Below are 21,760 nucleotides of genomic sequence, written 5' to 3' on the forward strand. Positions count from 1 at the left end.
AGCCAAACATTCATAATGACATAATAATAGCCCATGGGTAATGTCAACAAAGGTCTCTATTGAAACTGCATGAACAGATGATAATTTTTTTTCACACCTACACCAGATGACCTATCAAAGCGGTCCAGCAGACAGTTTTTTAAAACTCTCGCTGACAGCTCCATCCTGTTTTTTCATATTTAAAGAGCAGGGAATTAAAAATAAAACTTCAGACCATGATAGTTAAATGGGTCTTATCTGCCCTTTATAAGCATTTACATCTATTACAACACCTACACTGTGGGTTAAGGTCTATGGACCAGCCAAAATGGGGTCTGTTCAAGCTCAGCACAGAATTCAAATGTTTGTGTTTCCCTCATATGTGAATCATGCCTTTCCCTGCTGGAAAAAATGGGATTTGTTGAAAATGGGGGCGGGAGATCCACATCCAGGTTCCACTCACCATTTTTAAAGGTCTCCAAAGTCGCCCGATATTCTGAAAATACTGCCCCTAGTGCTTGGTTTACTTTATGAACTTGCTAAGCTGTGGCGCAACTTTTAGTAATTGGTGTAATTGTACTCCAAGATTCCCTTGTTTCTCTGTCTCACCTAGACTTACACCTTTCGCTAAGAATGCACTACCTCATTTATTTGTGTCAAACTTCATTTCCCGATTATTTGTCCATTCTGCAAGTTTATTAATTCCTCCAGTAATCTGTCGAGGGATATAAATTAGAAAACAAAATTATAGCTTTACAAAAAGGAATATTTTGCTGGAGTGAATTGAGAAAGTTAAATTGTGCAGCTGATCTTTAATAGGCTGTGCAAGCTATATGTTTCATCCATATATAAACGCTGCCTTTTAGGCATTGTTGAACTCAGCACAAACAAATTTGGAGGAACAAAGAGCAGAGAAAAATATACAGAGGTCACAGATTACTTGAACATAAAAAGTGTCAGTAAAATTGGGAGTGATTAGCATATGGTATCTCAGTTTACTGCTGTAATTTATATTACTGAAAACAGAAGAATTTTTTTCACACTGCAGTACACAATTCAGGTAAAACTGCAATTATGCCTATTAATTCCAATATTCTTTCTGCCCAGGTATTTTGGGCATTAGAACTGAGCCTTCATCTCTAGTAGAGGAAATTCCTTATTAAACAGCTGATTTTCACAGAAGGGTCTTCATCAGAGGCACAATGAGTATGATAAGCAGTGCAGCCCTGGGATCAGACTTGGGTGAGAATGAGGAGCATAAACAGACTGGGATGTCAGAAAGCCAAAGCAGCACTAAAAACATTCATCCAGATGTACTACTTCACTATCAAATGCACCAACTCAGGAAACGCATCTGACTTTTACTGAAGGACAATGCCCAGGGAAACCAATTTACCAAGGATGCTATGAACAAGCTTTGCCACGTCCTGTAGAAGATTGTGAGCCAACACGTGCAATCCAGGTGGCATGATCAAAGTTACCATAATGCTCAGTTTCCATTCTATCCAGGTTAGCACTGAGGACAGCTGGAGTGCCACCCAGTTCAGTGAGCATTGCTGCATGATAGATGTTTTATTCCAAAACCAGTATTTTCATAATGATCATTGAGCAGCACCATTGTGAGGGGCTGCACAATTTTATTGCACTGCTGACTTTCCACTGTTGAAAAGAATAACTGTACTAGAGTAGCCATTTGGGCCTCTGGTAGTAATACTGAGGTACTTTCCCCATGTCTGGCTTGTCTGAGACCCCAAGAATTATGCAGTCCAATAACTAGTTCCCCAGCAACTCCTATGAGGCCTTTTTTTTTGCCACCAATCATCTGTGCCACGCTTATCTGGTGAGAAAAGCATAGGGCAGGATTTTCCCCTTGTCGGGCGGGCCCATGAGCGGCCATGAAACGATCAGCTGCCTGCGATTGGGCCCTGACTGCGATTTCACGCTGACTGACCAAGTAACGGGCAGCCAGCATGCAACGTGCGCTGAAAGCCTCAGAGCGCAGCACTGAAGTTTGCCCATGCGCAGGGGTGCACTCACTGAAAGCTCCCTGAAGGCACAGAGCTGCCTCAGGAAGCTGAAGATTTTTAAAATGAAAAATAAGGAATCAAAAAATAACATGTCCCCACGTGACTCTGTCACATGAACAGGGACATGTTAAAAATGAGTTTAAAAAAATTTTATTGCTTTTTTTATTCACTTCGCCTGCCTGCCAACTGTAAGGTTGGATAGGCAATGAAAAATTCAACTTAATTGCCTGCTTAAGGGCCTTAATAGGCCTCTTAGTTGTCGGCGGATGGGCTTCCGACTCTGCGCATGCCCGCCCACTGAAATATCGCGCGAGTGCGCAATGACATCGGGACGCTCGCCCGACGTGCTATTTTGTGCTCAGGTGTGTCGGGCACATGCCGAGCTGAATATCCTGGCCATAGTTAAAAAATAGTACAAGGTGGTCCTTTTCAGAATTGGCTAAAGATACTTGTGTCAGATATGAACAGAAGTGGAGCACTGACAATGAAGTCAATGCAACCGTCAAGATAAATATGAAATATGCCATTTGATTTCTTAAAGCAGAGCTTCTAGATTCTCGGCTGATCAGCTGGTACATTGCATTACAAGCCCAAGACCTCCAAGATAATGAGGTGCTGCAGACTCCATAGCTTTGCTTTACAAAGATCCCTGCCTACACAGAAAGAAGAGCAGATTCCAGAAGATGCGACAGTACAGGAGGAAGACAGCTCCTGACACACAAATGTTGGCAGGAGAATAAATGCAGCTGGCACTGGTACAAAATATGTATTTAGCTAAGCACCTGAACTGTTCCTTTTGGGAACCCTCCTTTGCATGTATACTAAACACACTGGCTCAAAACATCTTCAGCAATAATTGTCCTCCATCACTATCAATGCCCATCTATTGATGTGGTATTGGATGATCTTGCACAATGACAGACATTCTTGGCAGAATGAACAAATCAAGAATACAAACACTGAATTGAGTCATGTGCGAATGACATTTGTTTTGCTACAGCCCTCGAGTTCCAGTGGCATATCTAGTCTACCGTTCATTTTAAGCAAATTGAAAGAATGTGGAAAGAATAAATGCATCTGTCAGCTGCAGAGTTTCTAGAGGTCCTCTTGGGCACTTGGGATAGCAAAAGGTTCTGTTTGTGCCCTGTTCTCAAGTCTTTGTAGACAGCTTGGGAATTCATGCTTGGCTCAGCAACATTCAATCAAAAGCATTTTTTTCTTCAAGCAAACAGCTAGTTTCCATTCCAGTGCTCTTTCAATCACAAAACTGGTTACCAATTAAAGGTCATGGTCGATTTAGAAAATTAGTATTGTCCTGTTTTCAGTGGGCTAAAATGTGGACTTTCTTCCCACAGTCAAACAGCAATGTCATGTGTAAACCAGACCAAGAGTAAATTCTCCCAGAAAGTTTTAGCAACCCACAGTTTACTCTTGATACCAATAGAAATTTCTAGGCTTTTGCCAGGTTTGTTGATGCTTTTCTGGAGAAAAAGGAACTACTGCTTGGTAAAACGTACTTTTCCAACCAGGTTTGTGAATAAATTTTTACAGAAAGATTTATTCAGAAGGACCGCAATTAAATGTATTAATTAATTAATTAATCACACTATCTTTGGTTCAGATTTTTGTATGTGTGGAATATCTTTGGTGTAATGAGGTGGAGGACAATTTGTAACTAAAAGGGGGATTTTACTCAATATGATTGATAGATAAATAATGGAAATATAACAAAAAATATTAGAAATGAGAACAGAAACTTAAATCAATGTGTTACAAGAAACCAGTCTGCAGACTCGAGGGATAATGGCAAATATCAGACAAGAAATATTATAAAGATACAATACAGGTTTAGTACGAGTAGAGTTTAAATTTAAAATTTTAAACGATGTTGTACAAATGCAAGTTGTATATTATTCCATTAATTTAACATAGCAATGGGTTTTTGCATGCAGTGTTTGAATTACAAGTATCTCCATAGTCAGATATAAATTTCCATCACAATATCACTCATAGAACCAAATGACCCGTTTTCAACTGCAATTCACATGGAACCCTTCTCCACTTCGGCCTTCAAAGTTCTCGTTTGAATACTTGCTACTACCACGAAGATCAGCACCTATGGAGGCCCCACCCGGACTTCCATGCTCACCACAGCAGCCCTTCTATTCATTGCAGCTAGTATGCTTGAATAGTAGGCAAAGATTCAGCAAGGTTCACAAATAAATGCCATTATTTTCTAACTCTTTTCATCTTTTCCATTTCAGAAATCTCAATCTACTGCAAAACAACAATGAATTAATAATTCAAAGTGCATCTGGATCATACACAAAAATAAGCAACGAACATGACATATTCACAACTGCTCTTTTCTGCAGTTCACAAGAACAACTGAATAATTATTTTCACCGAGGAGGTGGGGATTTTCAAGCCCCATGATGCATAAATAGCAAATGCCAAAATCTCTTTTTTTTTTAAGTTTCCCATGAAAGCTTTAAATATCAGTTTATAGCTAAGGTAAAATTGCTACTCTACACTAGACCAAGAACAAAAAAAATAAACTCCAGTAGCTGCTGACGAGTCAGTTATTATGACAAGTTATACGTACACACCACTAAAACACCACAGAAAAATTAGGACTAATTTTGCTTTTCCTTTTAAAAACAATCTACATTTATATAGCACCTTTTAGTGACCTCAGGACAAAAATTTGCATTTACAGAATGCTTTTAAAGTAGAAATATGTTCCAACGCACTTCAGAAGACTATAATTAGAAATAAATTCAAACTGAAGCAAAGAGAGAGACATCAGGATGGGAGGCCAAAAACTTGGTTAAAGAGATAACTTTTTAGAAGGGTCTTAAAAGGAGGAGAGGTTTACGGAGAGAATTCCAGAACATTCTGAAGGCACAGCCACCAATAGCAGTGCAAAGGGAGTTGGGAATGCTTAAAACTCCAGAACAGGAGGCATGCAAAGTTCTCGAGGAATTCAGGAGGTTACAGACAGAGAGAGAAATTTGGGGTCATAAAAGGATTTGATCATGAGGTCATGAATATTAAACTGGAGGCCTCTGAAGACTGTGAGCCAATGTAGGTCAGAAAGAACAAGGTTGATGGATGAGCAGGACTTCTTACGGGTTATGATATGGACAGAAGAGTTTTGTATAAGCTAAAGATTATAAGGAATGTGAAAGGCTGGCCAGAACAGCATTGGAATCGTCGAGCATGGAGGCATAGATGAGGATTTCAGCAGCAGAAAAGCTGAGACAGGGGGCAAGATAGGTGGTAAAAGTAAGTAATCCATGTGATTGTGAGGATATGGGTTCAGAAGCTCAGCTCTGGACCAAACAGGGCGCTAAAGTTGTGAGCAGTCCAGTTGAACCTGATCTCAGGCACTTGGGAAGGGAATGGAATCTGGTGGAGGGAATGGAGCTTGTGGCAAGGGCTGAAAACCCCTGTCTTTCCAATTTTTTATTGGGGGGAAACTGCAGCTCATCTAGGACTATAACAGACATGCAGTCTGGAGTGAGTCAGTCAGAATTAACACTATAAACAATGAGTAAAAGAAATTCGAGCTCACAAAGAATATAGGGCAGGATTTTCAGGTCGTCGGGCAGTCACGGCAGGCTGGCGCGGGAGCTGCCAGGAAACAATCTGCCACCCACGATCAGCCCCTGACCATGATTTCACGTTGGCTGGCCAATTAACGGCTAGTCAGCGTGAAAGGCATGCTGAGAAGCTCAGCGCTGCTGGGGTGGGGATGGGAGGAGGGCGAGTGCAAAAGTCTGCGCTTGCGCAGGAGAGCGTGCACTGAAAGCTCGCTGAAGGCAGGGAGCTGAACAATTTTAAAAATCAAAAATAAAGATTTTTAAAATCTGAAAGAAAAATGTCCTGACGTGGGCCCACTCACAATAACAAACAGAATAAAAATTCTGCCCAAAAATTTATATTTATTTTTTATTTAATTGTGGAAACCTCATCCTGCCAATAGACGAGGTTCGCTAAAAAATCAAAAGGCCGCCTGGCCGATTCGCCTGCCCGCCAACCATAAGATTGGACACGCAGTGAAGAATAGATTTAACTTAATTGATTAAGGGCCTTAATAGGCCTCTTAATTGTTGGTGGGCACACTGCTGACTCTCGCGTGCGCCCACCAACCGAAGCATCACACACTATTTCCTGCCTGCGGGACATAAAATCCTGCCCATAGATAAGTAAAACTCGAAGAGGCATCAAAAAGGAACTAAAAGGTGGATCAAGCATAAGAAAGTAAATTAAATAAGAAAGAAGTTCAAGCAGAAAAAAAAAAATGAGGAAGACAATGAATAAATGCAAAGAAATATGGTTGAGAATTATGTCTAAATTTGTCTGAAGAAGTTAAGTGGTTGGAAATTCTAATTCCTGGTGGGAAAAGGTACCACCCTCCCCAAAAAGCTATTCTGCATTTTGATCAGTGTAAAGAACTTTTTGACAGAATTCAGTAATTTCTTTTCTACTATTTTGTATCCCTTCCCATGGTTACAATTTAACGTTGCAGATTTACGTTGACTGCATCCATATATCTTGCAGGTGCCACGTCAACTCAGGTGTACAGTGAACATAAGGGATCCCACACACTCAATGTTCAGCTGGTGTGTGATCAAATATGGGAAATCACGCAGCCTAATGTCCTGTATCCTGGCAGCAGTCATGATGCCTATATGGTGAGAAGATGTGGAGCGAGAGGAAGAGGAAGAAGAGGTGATAGCTTAGACAGTCCCTTTCTGAAAAGACTACTGTGAACAACTCATCTGACTGCGATACCCAGTAAATGCAACCCCAATTCCCCATTCTCTAACAGTCCCACATCCTACCTTCCCTCCCTCACTGCATTCATTAGTCCATAATGTACAAATAAAAGTCAACACAAAATAAACATTAAAAATCAAATTTACCATGTTAGATACAAATGCAAGTTAATCACCTTCATGCATTCCCTTACTGCCGGTCTTGTGTGTGTCTCTGACCATCTCAGCTTTCCTACATAGTTCTCCTCTAGTGACTGCAGCATGGAAGGGTATCCTTGCGCAGCTCTGGCACCAGAGGCCCAGCCTCGGACTGCACTACCATGGCATGGACATCAGCTGGCTGGATGGGCTGGCTGGCTCACAGGTAGGAGGGGCACCTGTGGAGTGGGAGGACAAACGCTGTGATCTTGAGATGGCAGCAGGTTCATGCTCCATGAAGTCACTGTCACTCCCCAGGGCAATGACTGAGCATTCCTAGTAATCTGCTTTACTTCTATGACACTCTGCAAACCCCTTTGAACACTGGTGCCTGCAACCGTGATGGCAGCACCCAGGTATTGGATAGCTTCTGTTGCAATGGAAGCTGAGACGTCAACCATCAGATGCTACATCATGATTGGGTCACAATTGTGCTAATGAAGTTGGCCATCACTGCCACGCTGGAAAGGATGGTCCTGCAAGCTCTGCACTAAGCCCTGTGCAACATTGGTGCTAGATTCTTCCATGCTCCTTGACACTATACACAGGCCTTCTGGTGGGCCTGCCAATATACCAAGTATTTGTGCATATGCATCAGCCTTCTTCTATAGGCTGCCCAATCAAAGTGCTCAACTGAAATTGCTGCAGCAGAACTTGTGCATGACCTCACCCTCTGGCAAGCTGGCAGCTACACAACCCTTGCTTTCTGCCCTGGCTGCAGGTCATTCATACCCAGTGTCTCACCACAAGCAGATCATGTATCTAAGCTACTTTCTTAATTATGTGCAGTGCGAATATCTGAATGGTGACTGCAAGTGTGAAATCAAGCGACAATGTTTCTTCATCAGCAGTGTCTTGATGCTCTTCCACCATTATCTGGCTAGGTGGCTGTTGTTCAGTATTTGAAAGGAGGGTAAGGTTGTGGTGGGGGAAGGAGTGGGAATGGGCAGGGGTGGGAAACTTGAGGTGTAGATTTACATCTGCAGCTTGTAAGTGAGAAGAGATGGCAGGTTGAGGAAGATTTAGGTATAGGAATACCATCACTTTCTATGGCTTCAGCCAAGTCGCTGGGCTTGTCTTAAGCAATGCTGATGAAGAAACATTGACGCTCCAATGATTGCCAGCGCTATTTTCTCCATAGGGGTGAGGACATACAGGTGTGCCTGCCCACTGCAAGTTAGTACCAGTTACTTCCAGTTATGTATTACTTTGTCCTGAAAAAGAGGGGAAAGTGTGTCAGTGAGTGATGTATTGTGTTCGGGTGATATGGCTCTCATGGCTGAAGAGTACACAATGTGTTCAAGCTATGAGATGCGGGTGTGAGGCCTGCACCAATGTTAAGTGAGGTGAGATGCAGCTATGTTAGGTATGAATTGTGATTTATAGAGATTGTTCATAGGTGAGTGATGGGCTGTCATGCATTGAGTAGTGTCTCAGGCTAGTGGTGCAGTTGGTAGGATATGGCATTTGAAGATGAATTAATTGACCTGACCACTTGGGGGTCACTAGACTTTTTGCAGCTCTGCATCCAGTTATCTTTTGCATTGACTACCACAGCTATCTGTCCCCAAAGCCTTCAAAGCATTTCCCTGAAGGGCCTCCTATGGCTACATCCTCCTTTGCACCTCCTCCATGTAGACATCCATCCGAGAACCTTGGGGCACATTCTCTCCCACGTTGTGCCACTATTCAGTCTTTTTCAAATCAGTGACTTGTACAAGAACTTCCACTGCGTACTGCAGCCATAATGCACTTCCCCTTTAAGTGATGCAGGCTAGCTTTAACTCCTATGAATCTCTTATTATTTTTGGACTGCCAATGGGGCGTGCAGCCACTCATGTGTGGTTAGCATTTGCTGCACACGGTTATCATGATAATGAGCAGTCAGCACAAATTTGGCGTGTTGACTGCATCACATTGAATGAGCATGGGATAATCGCTGATCCTGAGCCCCAGCCCATTTTCAAGGCCTGCCCAATTTAGTGCCCTGCTTTTCTGTACAAGCTAAGAGAGCATATTGTTTTCAGAGTTTGAACATGTATAGCTATAGCATATCACCAAATTAAACAGACCAACTGTTCAACACTGATCCCAACCAGTCTACTGGTTATCAACCCTTTTGGCCACAGATTAAAGTGCACTGCTGAAACGAATTTACAACAAAGCTTCTAAACCGATGTCAATTTATGAGTAACATACTGTGCATTACAAAACACATTCCACTAAATGGTTTACTTCAGTTAGTCATTAAATAGTTGTTGCAGAAATGGAACAGGTGCTTTGAAACACTGTACTTACATGCCTGTGTTTTTGATAATACGACCTTGGTCCATTTTTTGTCCTATCCCATGTACAACAAAAACAATGTGAGTAGGGAGTGGAGGCTTGTCTTCCAGTGAAGACTCTTCTACGTATCCTCTGTGAAGTCGAGTCCCACTACTTGATGCTGCATTGACAAAAAGTAGACATTATTTGTACGCACAGATATATGCATTGTTTCAATATTAAGAAGCTTAACATGAAAAACTTCAAGCAGACACACACCCATCAACTACAAAGCTGTATGGTAGCTGTAATTCAAGTTTCAAATGGTAAAGTTACTCCACAAATCTGGAAATTTATACATACTTTTGAAAACAAATGATTCAATAGAAATATAATCAAATAAACATTTTGCTGTATTTTATTTCTGGAATTTCTTCTCTTTCACATTTTCTCAAACATTATTTAAAGCAGTTATGATTTCACTGAAGGCCAGACAATCAGATGTGCCTTCATGAGAGTCACCAATGCATTTCAAGACATTATAATAAACTAAAGAGCCACTTTTCATTCAGTCAACAATTGTGCATTTGGCTGTCATGCCAGTAAACTTCAGTAAAACTGTAGCAGTCATGATGCATAAGTCAGAAGAGGTCTGAATCTAACCTGAGTCTCCGGGGATTTCCAACAATTTGTTTAATTATAAAAGAGCGAAGAACCAAAGCTCCTTTTCTATACCATTTTTCTCTAATTTTCCAGTCCCTTTATTAAGCTACGAGCAAATTGGCACAGAATAATTAGGATCAGAGTGTCGAATGTCTGGCTCAAACTCTGTTAAGTTTTGATTCATGACCAGAATTTTCGGGATGGCGAGCGGGGGCGGGGCCCACTCGCCGGCACGTAAAAAGACTTGTAGTAGCATTGGGCATGCGTCCCGACGTCACCGTGCATCATTTGGTTTCTCAGTTTGGCGGGCACGCAGCCGACTTGGCTGCACGCCCGCCGCACTGTCAAAGGCCTATTAAGACCATTTAAATATCAATTTAAACAATAAGCTGAGCTGCCTGTCCAACCTTAAGGTTGGTAGGCAGGTGAAGAGCCCAGGCGGCCTTCACATTTATCATGGAACCTCATCCATGGGCGGGATGAGGTTTCATGAAGGTATTTAAAGTTTTATTAAAATTTTTAATAACATTAATCGACATGTCCAAGCTCATGTGATACTTTCACATGAGGGGACATGTCTTAAATTTTTTTTCTTTATTAAAAATTTCAGAACTTAAAATATTCTTTGAGGCAGCTCTGTGCCTTGGAGATTTCTGTGCTCTTTCGTGCGTGTGTGGAAGAGTGCACTCCCCACCCGCACAGGTAGAGCTCAGCGCTTCCGGGCGCGCGTCACGCTGGACGGACTTAATTCGCCTGCTCATGTAAAATGGCAGCGCCCACCTGCGTCCGCTCCCACCCAACCCCCCTGACGGGGAGAAAATTCTTCCCATGGCGCACTTGCACCAGTACTGGGGAAAGTGGGAGGTGCAACATCGGGACAAACTTTACTTGAACCATGCTGGGACCAGTGTCCTGGTGAATCATACAACTAGGGCTATAGAGAGGGACTTAATCAAAATAGTTGCAGAGGCAGTATGACAGTGGGGGCTCACATGAGGGGAGACTTGGAAAATTAAAGAGAGTATGACAGGAAGCAACAAAGCAAATAAGGTCACAGTAAGCAAAATTGACAAAAAGGAAGAATTAAAGGCTCTTTATCTGAACACTCTCAGCATTCATAGCAAGATGGATGAGCTGGCAGCACAAATAGAAATAAATGAGTATGATATAATAGCCAGTGCAGAGACGTGGTTACAAGGTGCCCAAGGCTGGGACCTGAACTAAGAACAATAACTTTCTCTCGAGTGATAGTATTGTGAAATAGGACTAAATACTGACAAGTCCTTGGACCCGATGACCTGCATCCTAGGATCTTAAAAGTGGCTGCAGTGATAGTGGATATTGGTTGTAATCTTCCAAAATTCCTTAGACTCTGGAAAGGTCCCAGCAGATTGGAAAACTGCAAATGTAACAGTTCTGTTCAAGAAAGCAGGAAACTATATAGATCATTTAGCCTAACATCTGTTATTGGGAAAATGCTAGAATCCATTATTAAAGACGTAGTAGCAGGACATTTAGAAAATTATAATACAATCAAGTAGAGTAATGGTTTCCTGAAAGGGAATTCAAGTTTGACAAATTTACTAGAGTTCTTTGAGGATGTGACAAGCAGAGTGGATAAAGGGGAACCAGTATATGCAGTGTATTTGGATTTCCAAAAGGCATTCCATAAGGTGCCACATAAAAAGTTACTAGACAAGATAAGAGTGCATGGTGTTGAGGGTGCTATATGAGCATGGAAAGGGGACTGGCTAACTAACAGGAAACAGAGTGGGGGCAAATATGTCATTTTCAGGGTGACAAACTGTAACTAGCGGAGCGCTGCAGGGGTCAGTGCTGGGCACCTCAAATATTTCTGATCTACATTAATGACCTGGATGAAGGGAGCAACTGCGTTGTAGACAATTAAAAAAAAAATTCATTCATGGGATGTGGGCTTCACTGGCTGGGCCAGTATTTATTGCCCATCCCTAGTTGCCCTTGAGAAGGTAGTGGTGAGCTGCATTCCTGAACTGCTGCAGTCCATGTGGTGTAGGTACACCCATAGTGCTGTCAGGAAGGGAGTTTCAGGGTTTTGACCCAGTCACAGTGAAGGAATGGTGATATATTTCCAAGTCAGGCTGGTGAGTGACTTGCAGGGGAACTTCCAGGTGGTGGTGATCCCATGTATCTGCTATCCTAGTCCTTCTAGATGGTAGTGGTTGTGGGTTTAGAAGATGCTGTCGAAGGAACCTTGGTGAATTCCTGCAATACATATTGTACATGGTACACACTGCTGCTACTGTGTGTCAGTGGTGGAAGGAGTGAATGTTTGTGGATGCGGTGCCAATCATGCGGACTGCTTTGTCCTGGACGATGTCAAGCTTCTTGAGTTTGTGGGAGCTGCACTCATCCAGGCAAGTGGGGAGTATTCCATCACACTCCTGATTTGTGCCTTGTAGATGGTGAATAGGCTTTTTTTTGGGGGGGGGGGGGGGGGCGCGAGAGTCAGGAGATGAATTACTTGTCACAGGAATCCTAGCCTCTGACCTGCTCTTGTAGCCACAGTATTTATATGGCTAGTTCAGTTCAGTTTCTGGTCAATGGTAACTCCCAGGATGTTGATGGTGGGGGATTCAGTGATGATAATGCCCTTGAACATCAAAGGGTGATGGTTGGATTCTCTCTTGTTGGAGATGATCATTGCTTGATACTTGTGCGGCACAAATGTTCCTTGCCACTTATCAGCCCAAGCCTGGATATTGTCCAGGTCTTGCTGCATTTGGACATGTACTGCTTCAGTATCTGAGGAATCGCAAAAGGTGCTGAACATTGTGTAATCATCAGCGAACCTCCCCACTTCTGACCTTATGATGGAAGGAAGGTCATTGATGAAGCAGCTGATGATGGTCAGGTCCAGTACACTACCCTTGGAAACTCCTGCAAGTGATATCCTGGAGTTGAGATGACTGGCCTCCAACAACCACAACCATCTTCCTTCATGCGAGGTACGTCTCCAACCAACAGAGAGTTTTCCTCCTGATTCCCATTGATTCCAGTTTTGCTAGGGCTCCTTGATGCTACACTTGGTCAAATGTGGCCTTGATGTCAAGGGCAGTTACTCTCACCTCACCTCAGGAGCTCAGCTCTTTTGTCCATGTTTGAACCAAGACTGTAATGAGGTCAAAAGCTGAGTGGCCCTGGCGGAACCTAAACTGTGTGTCAGTGAGCAGGTTATTGCTAAGCAAGTGCCACTTGACAGCACCGTTGACGACCCCTTCGATTACTTTACTGATAATTGAGAGTAGACTGATGGGGCGGTAATTGGCTGAGTTGGATTTGTCCTGCTTTTTGTGTACGGGTTTCCTTGCCCATGTTTGACCTGATGCCATGAGACTTCATGGGGTCTGGAGTCGATGTTGAGGACTCCCAGAGCAACTCCTGCCCGACTGTATATCAGTATATCAGTAGTGCCACACAACACAAGGTGGGTAGATGTCAGTGTTGTAGCTGTACTGGAACAGCTTGGCTAGGGGCACAGAAAGCTCTGGAGCACAAGTCTTCCGTACTACTGCCGGAACACTGTCAGGCCCCATAGCCTTTGCACTATTCAGTGCCTTCAGCCGTTTCTTGATATCACATGGAGTGAATCGAATCGGTTGAAGACTGGCATCTGTGATGCTGGGGACCTCCGGAGGATGCCGAGATGGATCATCCACTTGGCACTTCTGGCTGAAGATTGTAGCAAATGCTTCTGCCTTATCTTTTGCACTGACATGCTGGGCTCCTCCATCATTGAGAATGGGGACACTTGTGGAGCCGCCTCCTCCAGTGAGTAGTTTAATTGTCCACCACCATTTACAACTGGATGTAGCAGGGCTGCAGAGCTTAGATCTGATCTGTTGGTTGTGCTTAGCTCTATCTATCACTTGCTGCTTATACTGTTTAGCGCGCAAGTAGTCCTGTGTTATAGCTTCACCAGGTTGCCACCTCATTTTTAGCTATGCCTGGTTCTGCTCCTGGCATGCCCTCCTGTATTCTTCATTGAACCAGGGTTGATCCCCTGGCTTGATGGTAATAGTAGAGTGGTGGCCCATGAGGTTACAGATTGCGTTCGAGTACAGTTCTGCTGCTGCTGATGGCCCACTGTGCCTCATGGATGCCCAGCCTCGAGTTGCTAGACCTGTTCAAAATCCATCCCATTTAGCACGGTGGTAGTGCCACACAACACGATGGAGGTATCCTCAATATGAAGGCGGGACTTCGCCTCCACAATGACTGTCAGTCCTTGTGGTGGTTAGTCCTACCGATGCTCTCGTGGATAGATGCATCTTCAGCAGGCAGGTTGGAGAGGATGAGGTCAAGTATGTTTTTCCCTCTTGTTGGTTCCCTCACCACCTGCCGCAGACCCAGTCTAGCAGCTATGTCATTTAGGGCTCAGCCAGCTTGGTCAGTAGTGGTGCTACTGAACCACTCATGATGCTGGACATTGAGGTACCCCACCCAAAGTACATTCTGTGCCCTTGCCACCCTCAGTGCTTCCTCCAAGTGGTGTTCAACATGGAGGGGCACTGATTCATCAGCTGAGGGAGGGCAGTATGTGGTAATCCGCAGGTTTCCTTGCCCATGTTTGACCTGATGCCATGAAACTTCATGGGGTCTGGAGTCGATGTTGAGGACTCCCAGAACAACTCCCTCCTGACTGTATATCAGTATGCCACCACCTCTGCTGGGTCTGTTCTGCCAGTGGGACAGGGCATACCCAGCGATGGTGATGGTGGTGTCTGTGACATTATCGGTAAGGTATGATTCCATGAGGATGGCTGTGTCAGGCTGTTGCTTGACTTGTCTGAGACAGCTCTCCCAATTTTGGCATTAGCCCCCAGGTGTTAGTAAAGAGGACTTTGCAGGGTCGATAGGGCTGAGTTTGCCTTTGTTGTTTCCGGTGCCTAGGTTGATGCTGGATGGTCCGTCTGGTTTCATCCCTTTCTGTGACTTTGTAGCGGTTTGATACAACTGAGTGACTTGCTAGCCCATTTCAGAAGGCATTTAAGAGTCAACCACATTGTTGTGGGTCTGGAGTCACATGTAGGTCTCGCCAGGTAAGGACGACAGATTTCCTTCCTTAAAGGACATTAGTGAGAGGGTTTTCACAACAGTCAACAATGGTTTCATGGTCATCATTAGACTTTTAATTTCAGATATTTATTGAATTCAAATTCCATCATCTGCCATGGCGGGATTCAACCCTGGGTCCCCAGAGCATTTACCCTGGGTCTCTGGATTACTAGTCCAGTGACAATACTACGTCATCACCTCCCCAAATTTGCTGATAATGCAAAGACAGGTAGAAAAGCAAGCTGAGGGGAATACAGAAACTGCAGAGTGATATAGATAGGTTAAGCGAGTGGGTAAAAATTTTGCAGATGAAGTATAATGTTGGTAAATGTGAGCTCTGGCAGGAAGAATGGAAAAGCAGAGATTTATTTAAATGGAGAGAGACTGCAGAATGCTGACGCACAGAGGGACCTAGGTGTCCTTGTACATGAATTACAAAAAGTCAGCATGCAGGTACAGCAAATAATTAAGGTGGTAAATGGAATGTTGGCCTTTATTGCAAGGGGAATGAAGAATTAAAGTAGGTAACACATGCTACAACTGTATAGGACGTTGGTGAGACCACACCTAGAATACGGTATACAGTTTTGGTCACCTTACTTAAGGATGTACATACTTGCTTGGAAGCAGCTCAAAGAAGATTCACAGGCTGATTCCTGGGATGCAGGGGTTGTCATATGAGGAAAGGTTAAACAGATTGGGCCTATACTCATTGTAGTTCAGCAGAATGAGAGGTGATCTTATTGAAACTTAAAATTCTGAAGGGACCTGACAGGATAAATGCTGAGAGGATGTTTTCTCTCATGGAGGAATCTAGAACTAGGGGACAGAGTTTTAAAATAAAGGATCTCCAATTTAAGATGGAGGTGAGGAGGAATTTCTTCTCTCAGAGGGTCACTAATCTTTAGAATGCTCTTGCCCAGAAAACAGTGGGGGCTGAGTTATGAATATATTCAAGGCTGAGTTAGACAGATTTTTGGTCAACAAGGGAGTCAGGGGTTATGGGAGGCCAAGCAAGAAAGTGGAGTTAAAGCCACATCAGATCAGCCATGATCTTACTGACTGATGGAGCAGGCTTGGGGAGAGTGGGGGTTGGTGGTGAATGGCTTAGTCTTGCTCCTATTTCTTATGTTATGTTCCATTAGAGGACAAAGGAGGTCAACAGGTGGGCTGCTCCAATGTCTCCATCAGTGCCACTTTGAACTGCTCGAAGGCTGTATATAAGAACAGCTCGTCAATGAACCCTGTCATAATTTTTCTGGTTGATGAATCTGCAATCAGTTACAGAGGTGTGCAGGAAAGCAGTTTGGAAGTTGTGAATTCAGGTACTGCAATCCACTACCGAATGGGCAGCCTAAGCTAGCAACAGCCAAGCTGATGAACATACCCAGCTTTTAGTTTCATTTGAAAAATGATGTAGTATCAATATAAAAATTATTTTGGAAATGTTGTATAATATTGTGTCAATTTTACAGGTACTGTTTGGCTCAGGCTCTTGTTTATGATTAACTTGATGGAAACATTGTCTGTGACCAGGGATTGTGAAATAGCCAGCAGTTATGCAAGCCCATTCTTCTCCCAAGGTAAAAACCAACTTACATTTTAACAGTTAAAAATATGTTCAACATTATTAACCCTTTAAAAATATTTTTAGAAATCAAATTAACGTTATGTAGGCAAGTTTAACTTATTTAACTTGCTCTCAAAAATTCAGAACATTAACATAAAGTAATTAGTAAAGCAAAATGTTTTTTGATCAAAGTGTACCTTTGGAAAATCCCAATTTCTGAGTAACCGTCCTGGCAATTTTGGATGTGGTTGTGTCACTGTACAGATAAACCTCATCCACGCTGTACCAGTCCACATGGTTGCGGCTGAGCTTCAAGCTGTGTATAGCTGCGACCGATAAATATATTTAAAATGTTAATAAAACACAAGATACAGATTTGCCTGCTCTTTATAAAGCAGATATGTAAAACTGTTAACTTTGGCTAGTGAAAAATGTGGTCAAAATACATGCAGTCATTAAGGGACATTCCAAATCTAGAGGTTTATTAGTAAATAAATACAGACAAGAGGAAGCACTTCATGAACTGTTAAACATTTCCAGGATTCTTGCACAATAAAATTGTTTTGTCCTTCAGTACTTTTTCTGATGGGAGGGAGATAAGAGAGAACAAGACACTCTTGTCTGAAAGACATACTGTCAAAGCCACATAACCTCTCTACATACACATACACATACAGAGTTCAGACTGTGGATGCACTTGGAGGTGGTAAGATAGCAAACAATTAGGATTGAAGACAAACAAGTCTTTTGCAGTCAGCACTATAATTTACAGGCAAGTAATGAATACGTTGCAAGTCTCAAGTTACGGAAGAGAACTTGTGCAATGGAAGTATGTTTTAGTACACAATTGAGCTAATTGTCCAATTCTGTCAAAGTCTTCATGGCAACATAAAATGTCTAGCTGTTCAGTCATTTTACAAGACCAGTCATAAATAACTTCCATCCTAATAGGACTAGCAACATTAAGTGACCAATTATAAATATTCCTGATTGAACAGTTCATGATGTGGAAATCTCCATTTAAGGAATCAACCTTGCTACTATATTCCTGGCGGAGCCATGCACTAAAAGCCAAACAGCATGGCTGGGATTTTCCAGCCCCACCCGCTGCGGGACCAGAAATTCCCACCTGAAGTCAATGGACCTTTGGCTGGTCTGTGAAATTATCCAGACAGCCCACGATGATTCCCGTTGTGGGTGGGACCAGAAAATCATGTAATCATCAAGATGCCAGCCACAAGTTCCTAAAGGTTACAACTGAAGCACATAATAATGAATTTATAGAGCAGGTTTTCTATGGGGCAGAACATTGATGAGAGGGTGGGGAAATAATTTCAAATTCCAGAAGCCTTACTTTGGGTACCATCACAGATTCAGGAGGAGAGGACAGTAAATACTGCTTGAAAAGCTCTTCTAACCAATAGCAAAGCTGTACAGAGTAATCTATACTATACCTTGGCAACGCTTTCTTTTGTTACATGCAGTGGCTGTACTTTCCTTATATCCTCTCCATTTGAACAGAAAGGAAAGGTAGAAAGGAGGGAGTTGGTAGAAAACTAACAAAGCAAAAAAAGTGAACTTCATGGATTTTGTGATCACTCAACTGATCTTCAGAGTAAGGTCTCAAAATCAAAATACATTCTAGGCTTTCAAACTAAAAAGTTTTCTGATAATTAAAAAAAATTCTATCCATACCATATTGGTGCACTTGTACAGAAATCCTAAATTATTTCTAAGAAAGTTATGTAAAAATTAAGCACAAATTAGATCTTACCTACAAATGAGAATACAATTTGACATTTGATTCATGATCTATGATATCTGAAGTTTTATGTGAATTGTGGTTTAACTGTGCAATTTCCAGGTCACCAGCAATTGTCCAGACACTGCTTTCTTGAGAAATTACACAGTTGTTATTGTTGGAGTTCCATTAGTCTCTACTTTTTACAATAAAGTGCAGTCAGATATACAATCAGCACAGCAATGGCTCAAATCTAGTTTTTGTTTGAAGAAAGGTATTGCAACAGCTTATGATTGCTTTGTCTATTGAAAAGTAGAATAACTAAAAACTTCATTAAAAGTTTTACAGAAAGTACTAATTTATTCAGTTAGGGTATTTTATTACAGGTTATCCATGAGAACGAACACACACACAAAATGTCATCAGGCTAGCTGACATATACCAAACACACTATCTACTCATGTTAGAGAAGAGAATTTGTAGTTTAAAAAAAAATTAATCAAGCTCTAGCAACTGGCAGTCAGCATTTCAAGTTATTTCTCTCCTCCTGTTCCCTTCACTCTGTCAGTCTCAACATTTCTCAACATCTCAGATCCTACACTCCCAGGGGTGTAGGTCAGAGTCACAGGGGTAGAAAGTTATAGTCCTGTCTACAACTTCTACTTTTCAACATGTTCCCTTTGGGAACACAAAATCATGGAATTAACTCCAGGATGCTTTAGGCTTAGTTTTAAAGCACAATGAAGTTTTATGCAACACACACTTTTGAATAACTATTGGAGTTAGTGATAGGTAAATTGAGTAAAAAAATGTAGAAATTAAAGATATTCTCCATTATTCAAAGGACTAAATCAAATAGCTGGATACAACTCATATGCTCCTGATATAACTAGAATGTTTATTTTTCCTCGTAGTTGTTATCAAGGAACACAGCTAAATAGTCAAGGCTTTATTCAGCGATTAGTAGCTGTCAATTAAAGTGAGCAAGACATTTGAATTTGATATTGATCTGAGTCAGTGAGTTAGCCTGATGGAATTCAGAAACATGCACTAAAAATAGTTTGGGTACACAGAGTGATAGTCAACAGTGTACTCAATAGAAACAGCTGTGACCATCTGTATGATTAAAATGAATTATAACCTGAAGGTAATTGATGCTATTAAATATTTGTATACCAATACCTTGCAATTAAGAGTTGTGGTGAATTTTGTTGTGCTCAAGATTCTTCACTTAGTTTTTATTTTTCTTAATTCACCAACTGCATCCCTAATTTTCTTTCCTAGCTCTCGAAAAGTGCAAATTCATGCTGAGGTACAATTCCACTGATGTTTCCTACCCTCCAATATCTCAACTAAGTGACCAGTCTTTATGTGAGCTCAGGTATTACAGCATTACAGCTGAACCTTTCTAAGCCCAGGAGTACTGACACTAATTGAAGCATTCCCACCAGAACTGCGGAGATCAAGTAATGCAGCACACAGTGGGATAGATTCTGCATCTTTTCTGGCTGTGTGGTTTAGGTCCACGTGTTTGACAATAAATACTGATTATATTTGATTCATAAAACAAAGCTGCTATTTTTCACATACATACTCTTAAAAATGCTTTCAGACCTGGTTTATATATTAACAGATTTGGCCAAAACTAAATCTACTCACTTATATAAGAGAAACAAAAGGTTAAACAATTAACGTGTCTTCAACAGTAGTCATCATAAACAAATTAACATTTTGCTTTGTAAAATATGTATTTTGTTCAAAAGGCAAAATTCTGTGCAAATTTGAAAGACAAATTTAACTGATGGCGTGCATAACATCAAGCAGAATTATCCAGAAAACCTTTAAAAGAACCAGCAAAAGCATTCTCCCTGGTCACCAATTATATCAACTGTGATAAGCTGAATTTCAAAAGTTACACAGTAGCATGATTAAGGAAACTGGAAAACCAAGCTATTAAAAATTTATATTCAAGCAACCTTCAACAAGCTAGTTAAGGCTATTGCTGGACTGATCATTTGGAATTCCTTTTTATTCAGATATATAGAAGTTAAATAAATGGAGACAACCTAGTCTTCTGCATTAAAAATACCTTTATCTTCAACTTGTGGGTATTATATTATCTTAAGTTTCCATTTACAGAAAAATCTCCCTCCCATCTTTAAAAGATAGTTGATGACATAGGCAAACAATGTGCATGCAAATGGCTAGACAAAACAAATGAAGCATTTCTACAACATAATTTTACCAACTATCATGCATATGTATTGACAATTTTTTAAAAAGTTGATTTGGTTCATATTGTGTTCATCTTACACTTAAGCACATTTCTTCAATTATGTGGAACTGCTACTATTTAATCCAAATCATGTTGGATATGCATAGCATATTATTATAAAAAAAAGTCTGCCTAGATGACAGTGTGTCTAAATTATGTTTAAAAGAATTGATGGACGCAGTGAACAAATGAGGAATTCTTCTGTCTTTAACTATGGCAGAAATTGCAAAACCTGTGGATGTCAAAAAATTCCATGCAAGTGACCACAGTAAGTTTAATCATCACAATGCTGGAGAGGCAAAGAATGAGTATGAAAACAGACTGGCAGCTAACATAAAAAGCAATCAAAAAGCCTCTGTAGGCATATAAATAGTAAAAATGTAGTATGAAGATTGCTGAGGCGGATTAGGGACCTAAATGGGAATCCATGCATGGGGCAGAGGGGATGGCTGAGGTAATAAATGAGCACTTTGTATCTGTCTTTACCAAAGAAGAAGGTGCTGCCAAAGTCATAGTCAAAGAGGAGAAAATTGATAAAGGAGGCAGCATTAGAAAGGCTGGCTGTACTTAAAGCTGATAAGTCACCAGGACCGGATAATGCAGCGAGGATGCTGAGGGAGGTAAAGGTAGAAATTTCAGAGGCACTGATCACAATTTTCAAATACGGGCATGGGGCCAGAGGGATGGAAAATTACAAATGTTATACTATTGCTCAAAATAGAGTGCAAGGATAAACCCAGCAACTAGGCCAGACAGTTTAACCACAGCCATGGGAAAGCTTTTAGAAACAATAATCCAGGAATGAATCAGTTGGACAAATGTGGATTGATTAAGGAACGCCAACATGGATTTATTAAAGGCAAATAGTGTTTAACTAACTTGATTGAGTGCTTTGATGAGGTGACAGAAAGGGTTCATAAGGATAATGCAGTTATCTGGACACCTGAAAGAAATTTGACTATCCTGTTTATTCAGATACCAGTGAGATAGGGTCAAGCTAGTGACTTCATATCTCCACTAACTAGGTGCATTGATGAAACATAAATAAATGTGAACACTCACAAAGGTAATGATACCGTCGCTGCTCTTCGCTCCATTTTGTTTCTAGAATTTCTTTTTATATAAAAGCCTCTGCACAGAGTACTGAGAGAAGTTATGTTT

At 41.5% G+C, this 21,760-nt stretch overlaps 1 protein-coding gene across 1 annotated transcript in view; it reads right to left on the reverse strand.

Annotated features, from left to right (window-relative positions):
* Positions 1-21,760, reverse strand: part of ddhd1b (DDHD domain containing 1b) — a 95,390-nt gene that overhangs the window by 52,517 nt on the left and 21,113 nt on the right. Inside the window, 3 exon segments of the mRNA XM_078562610.1 lie at positions 9,287-9,434; positions 16,781-16,909; positions 18,038-18,139. Coding sequence (XP_078418736.1) covers positions 9,287-9,434; positions 16,781-16,909; positions 18,038-18,139 — 379 coding nt within the window.

This window comes from Cetorhinus maximus, chromosome 18 (genome assembly GCF_964194155.1).
Source record: "Cetorhinus maximus chromosome 18, sCetMax3.hap1.1, whole genome shotgun sequence".
In the NCBI taxonomy this organism is placed as follows: Eukaryota; Metazoa; Chordata; class Chondrichthyes; order Lamniformes; family Cetorhinidae; genus Cetorhinus; species Cetorhinus maximus.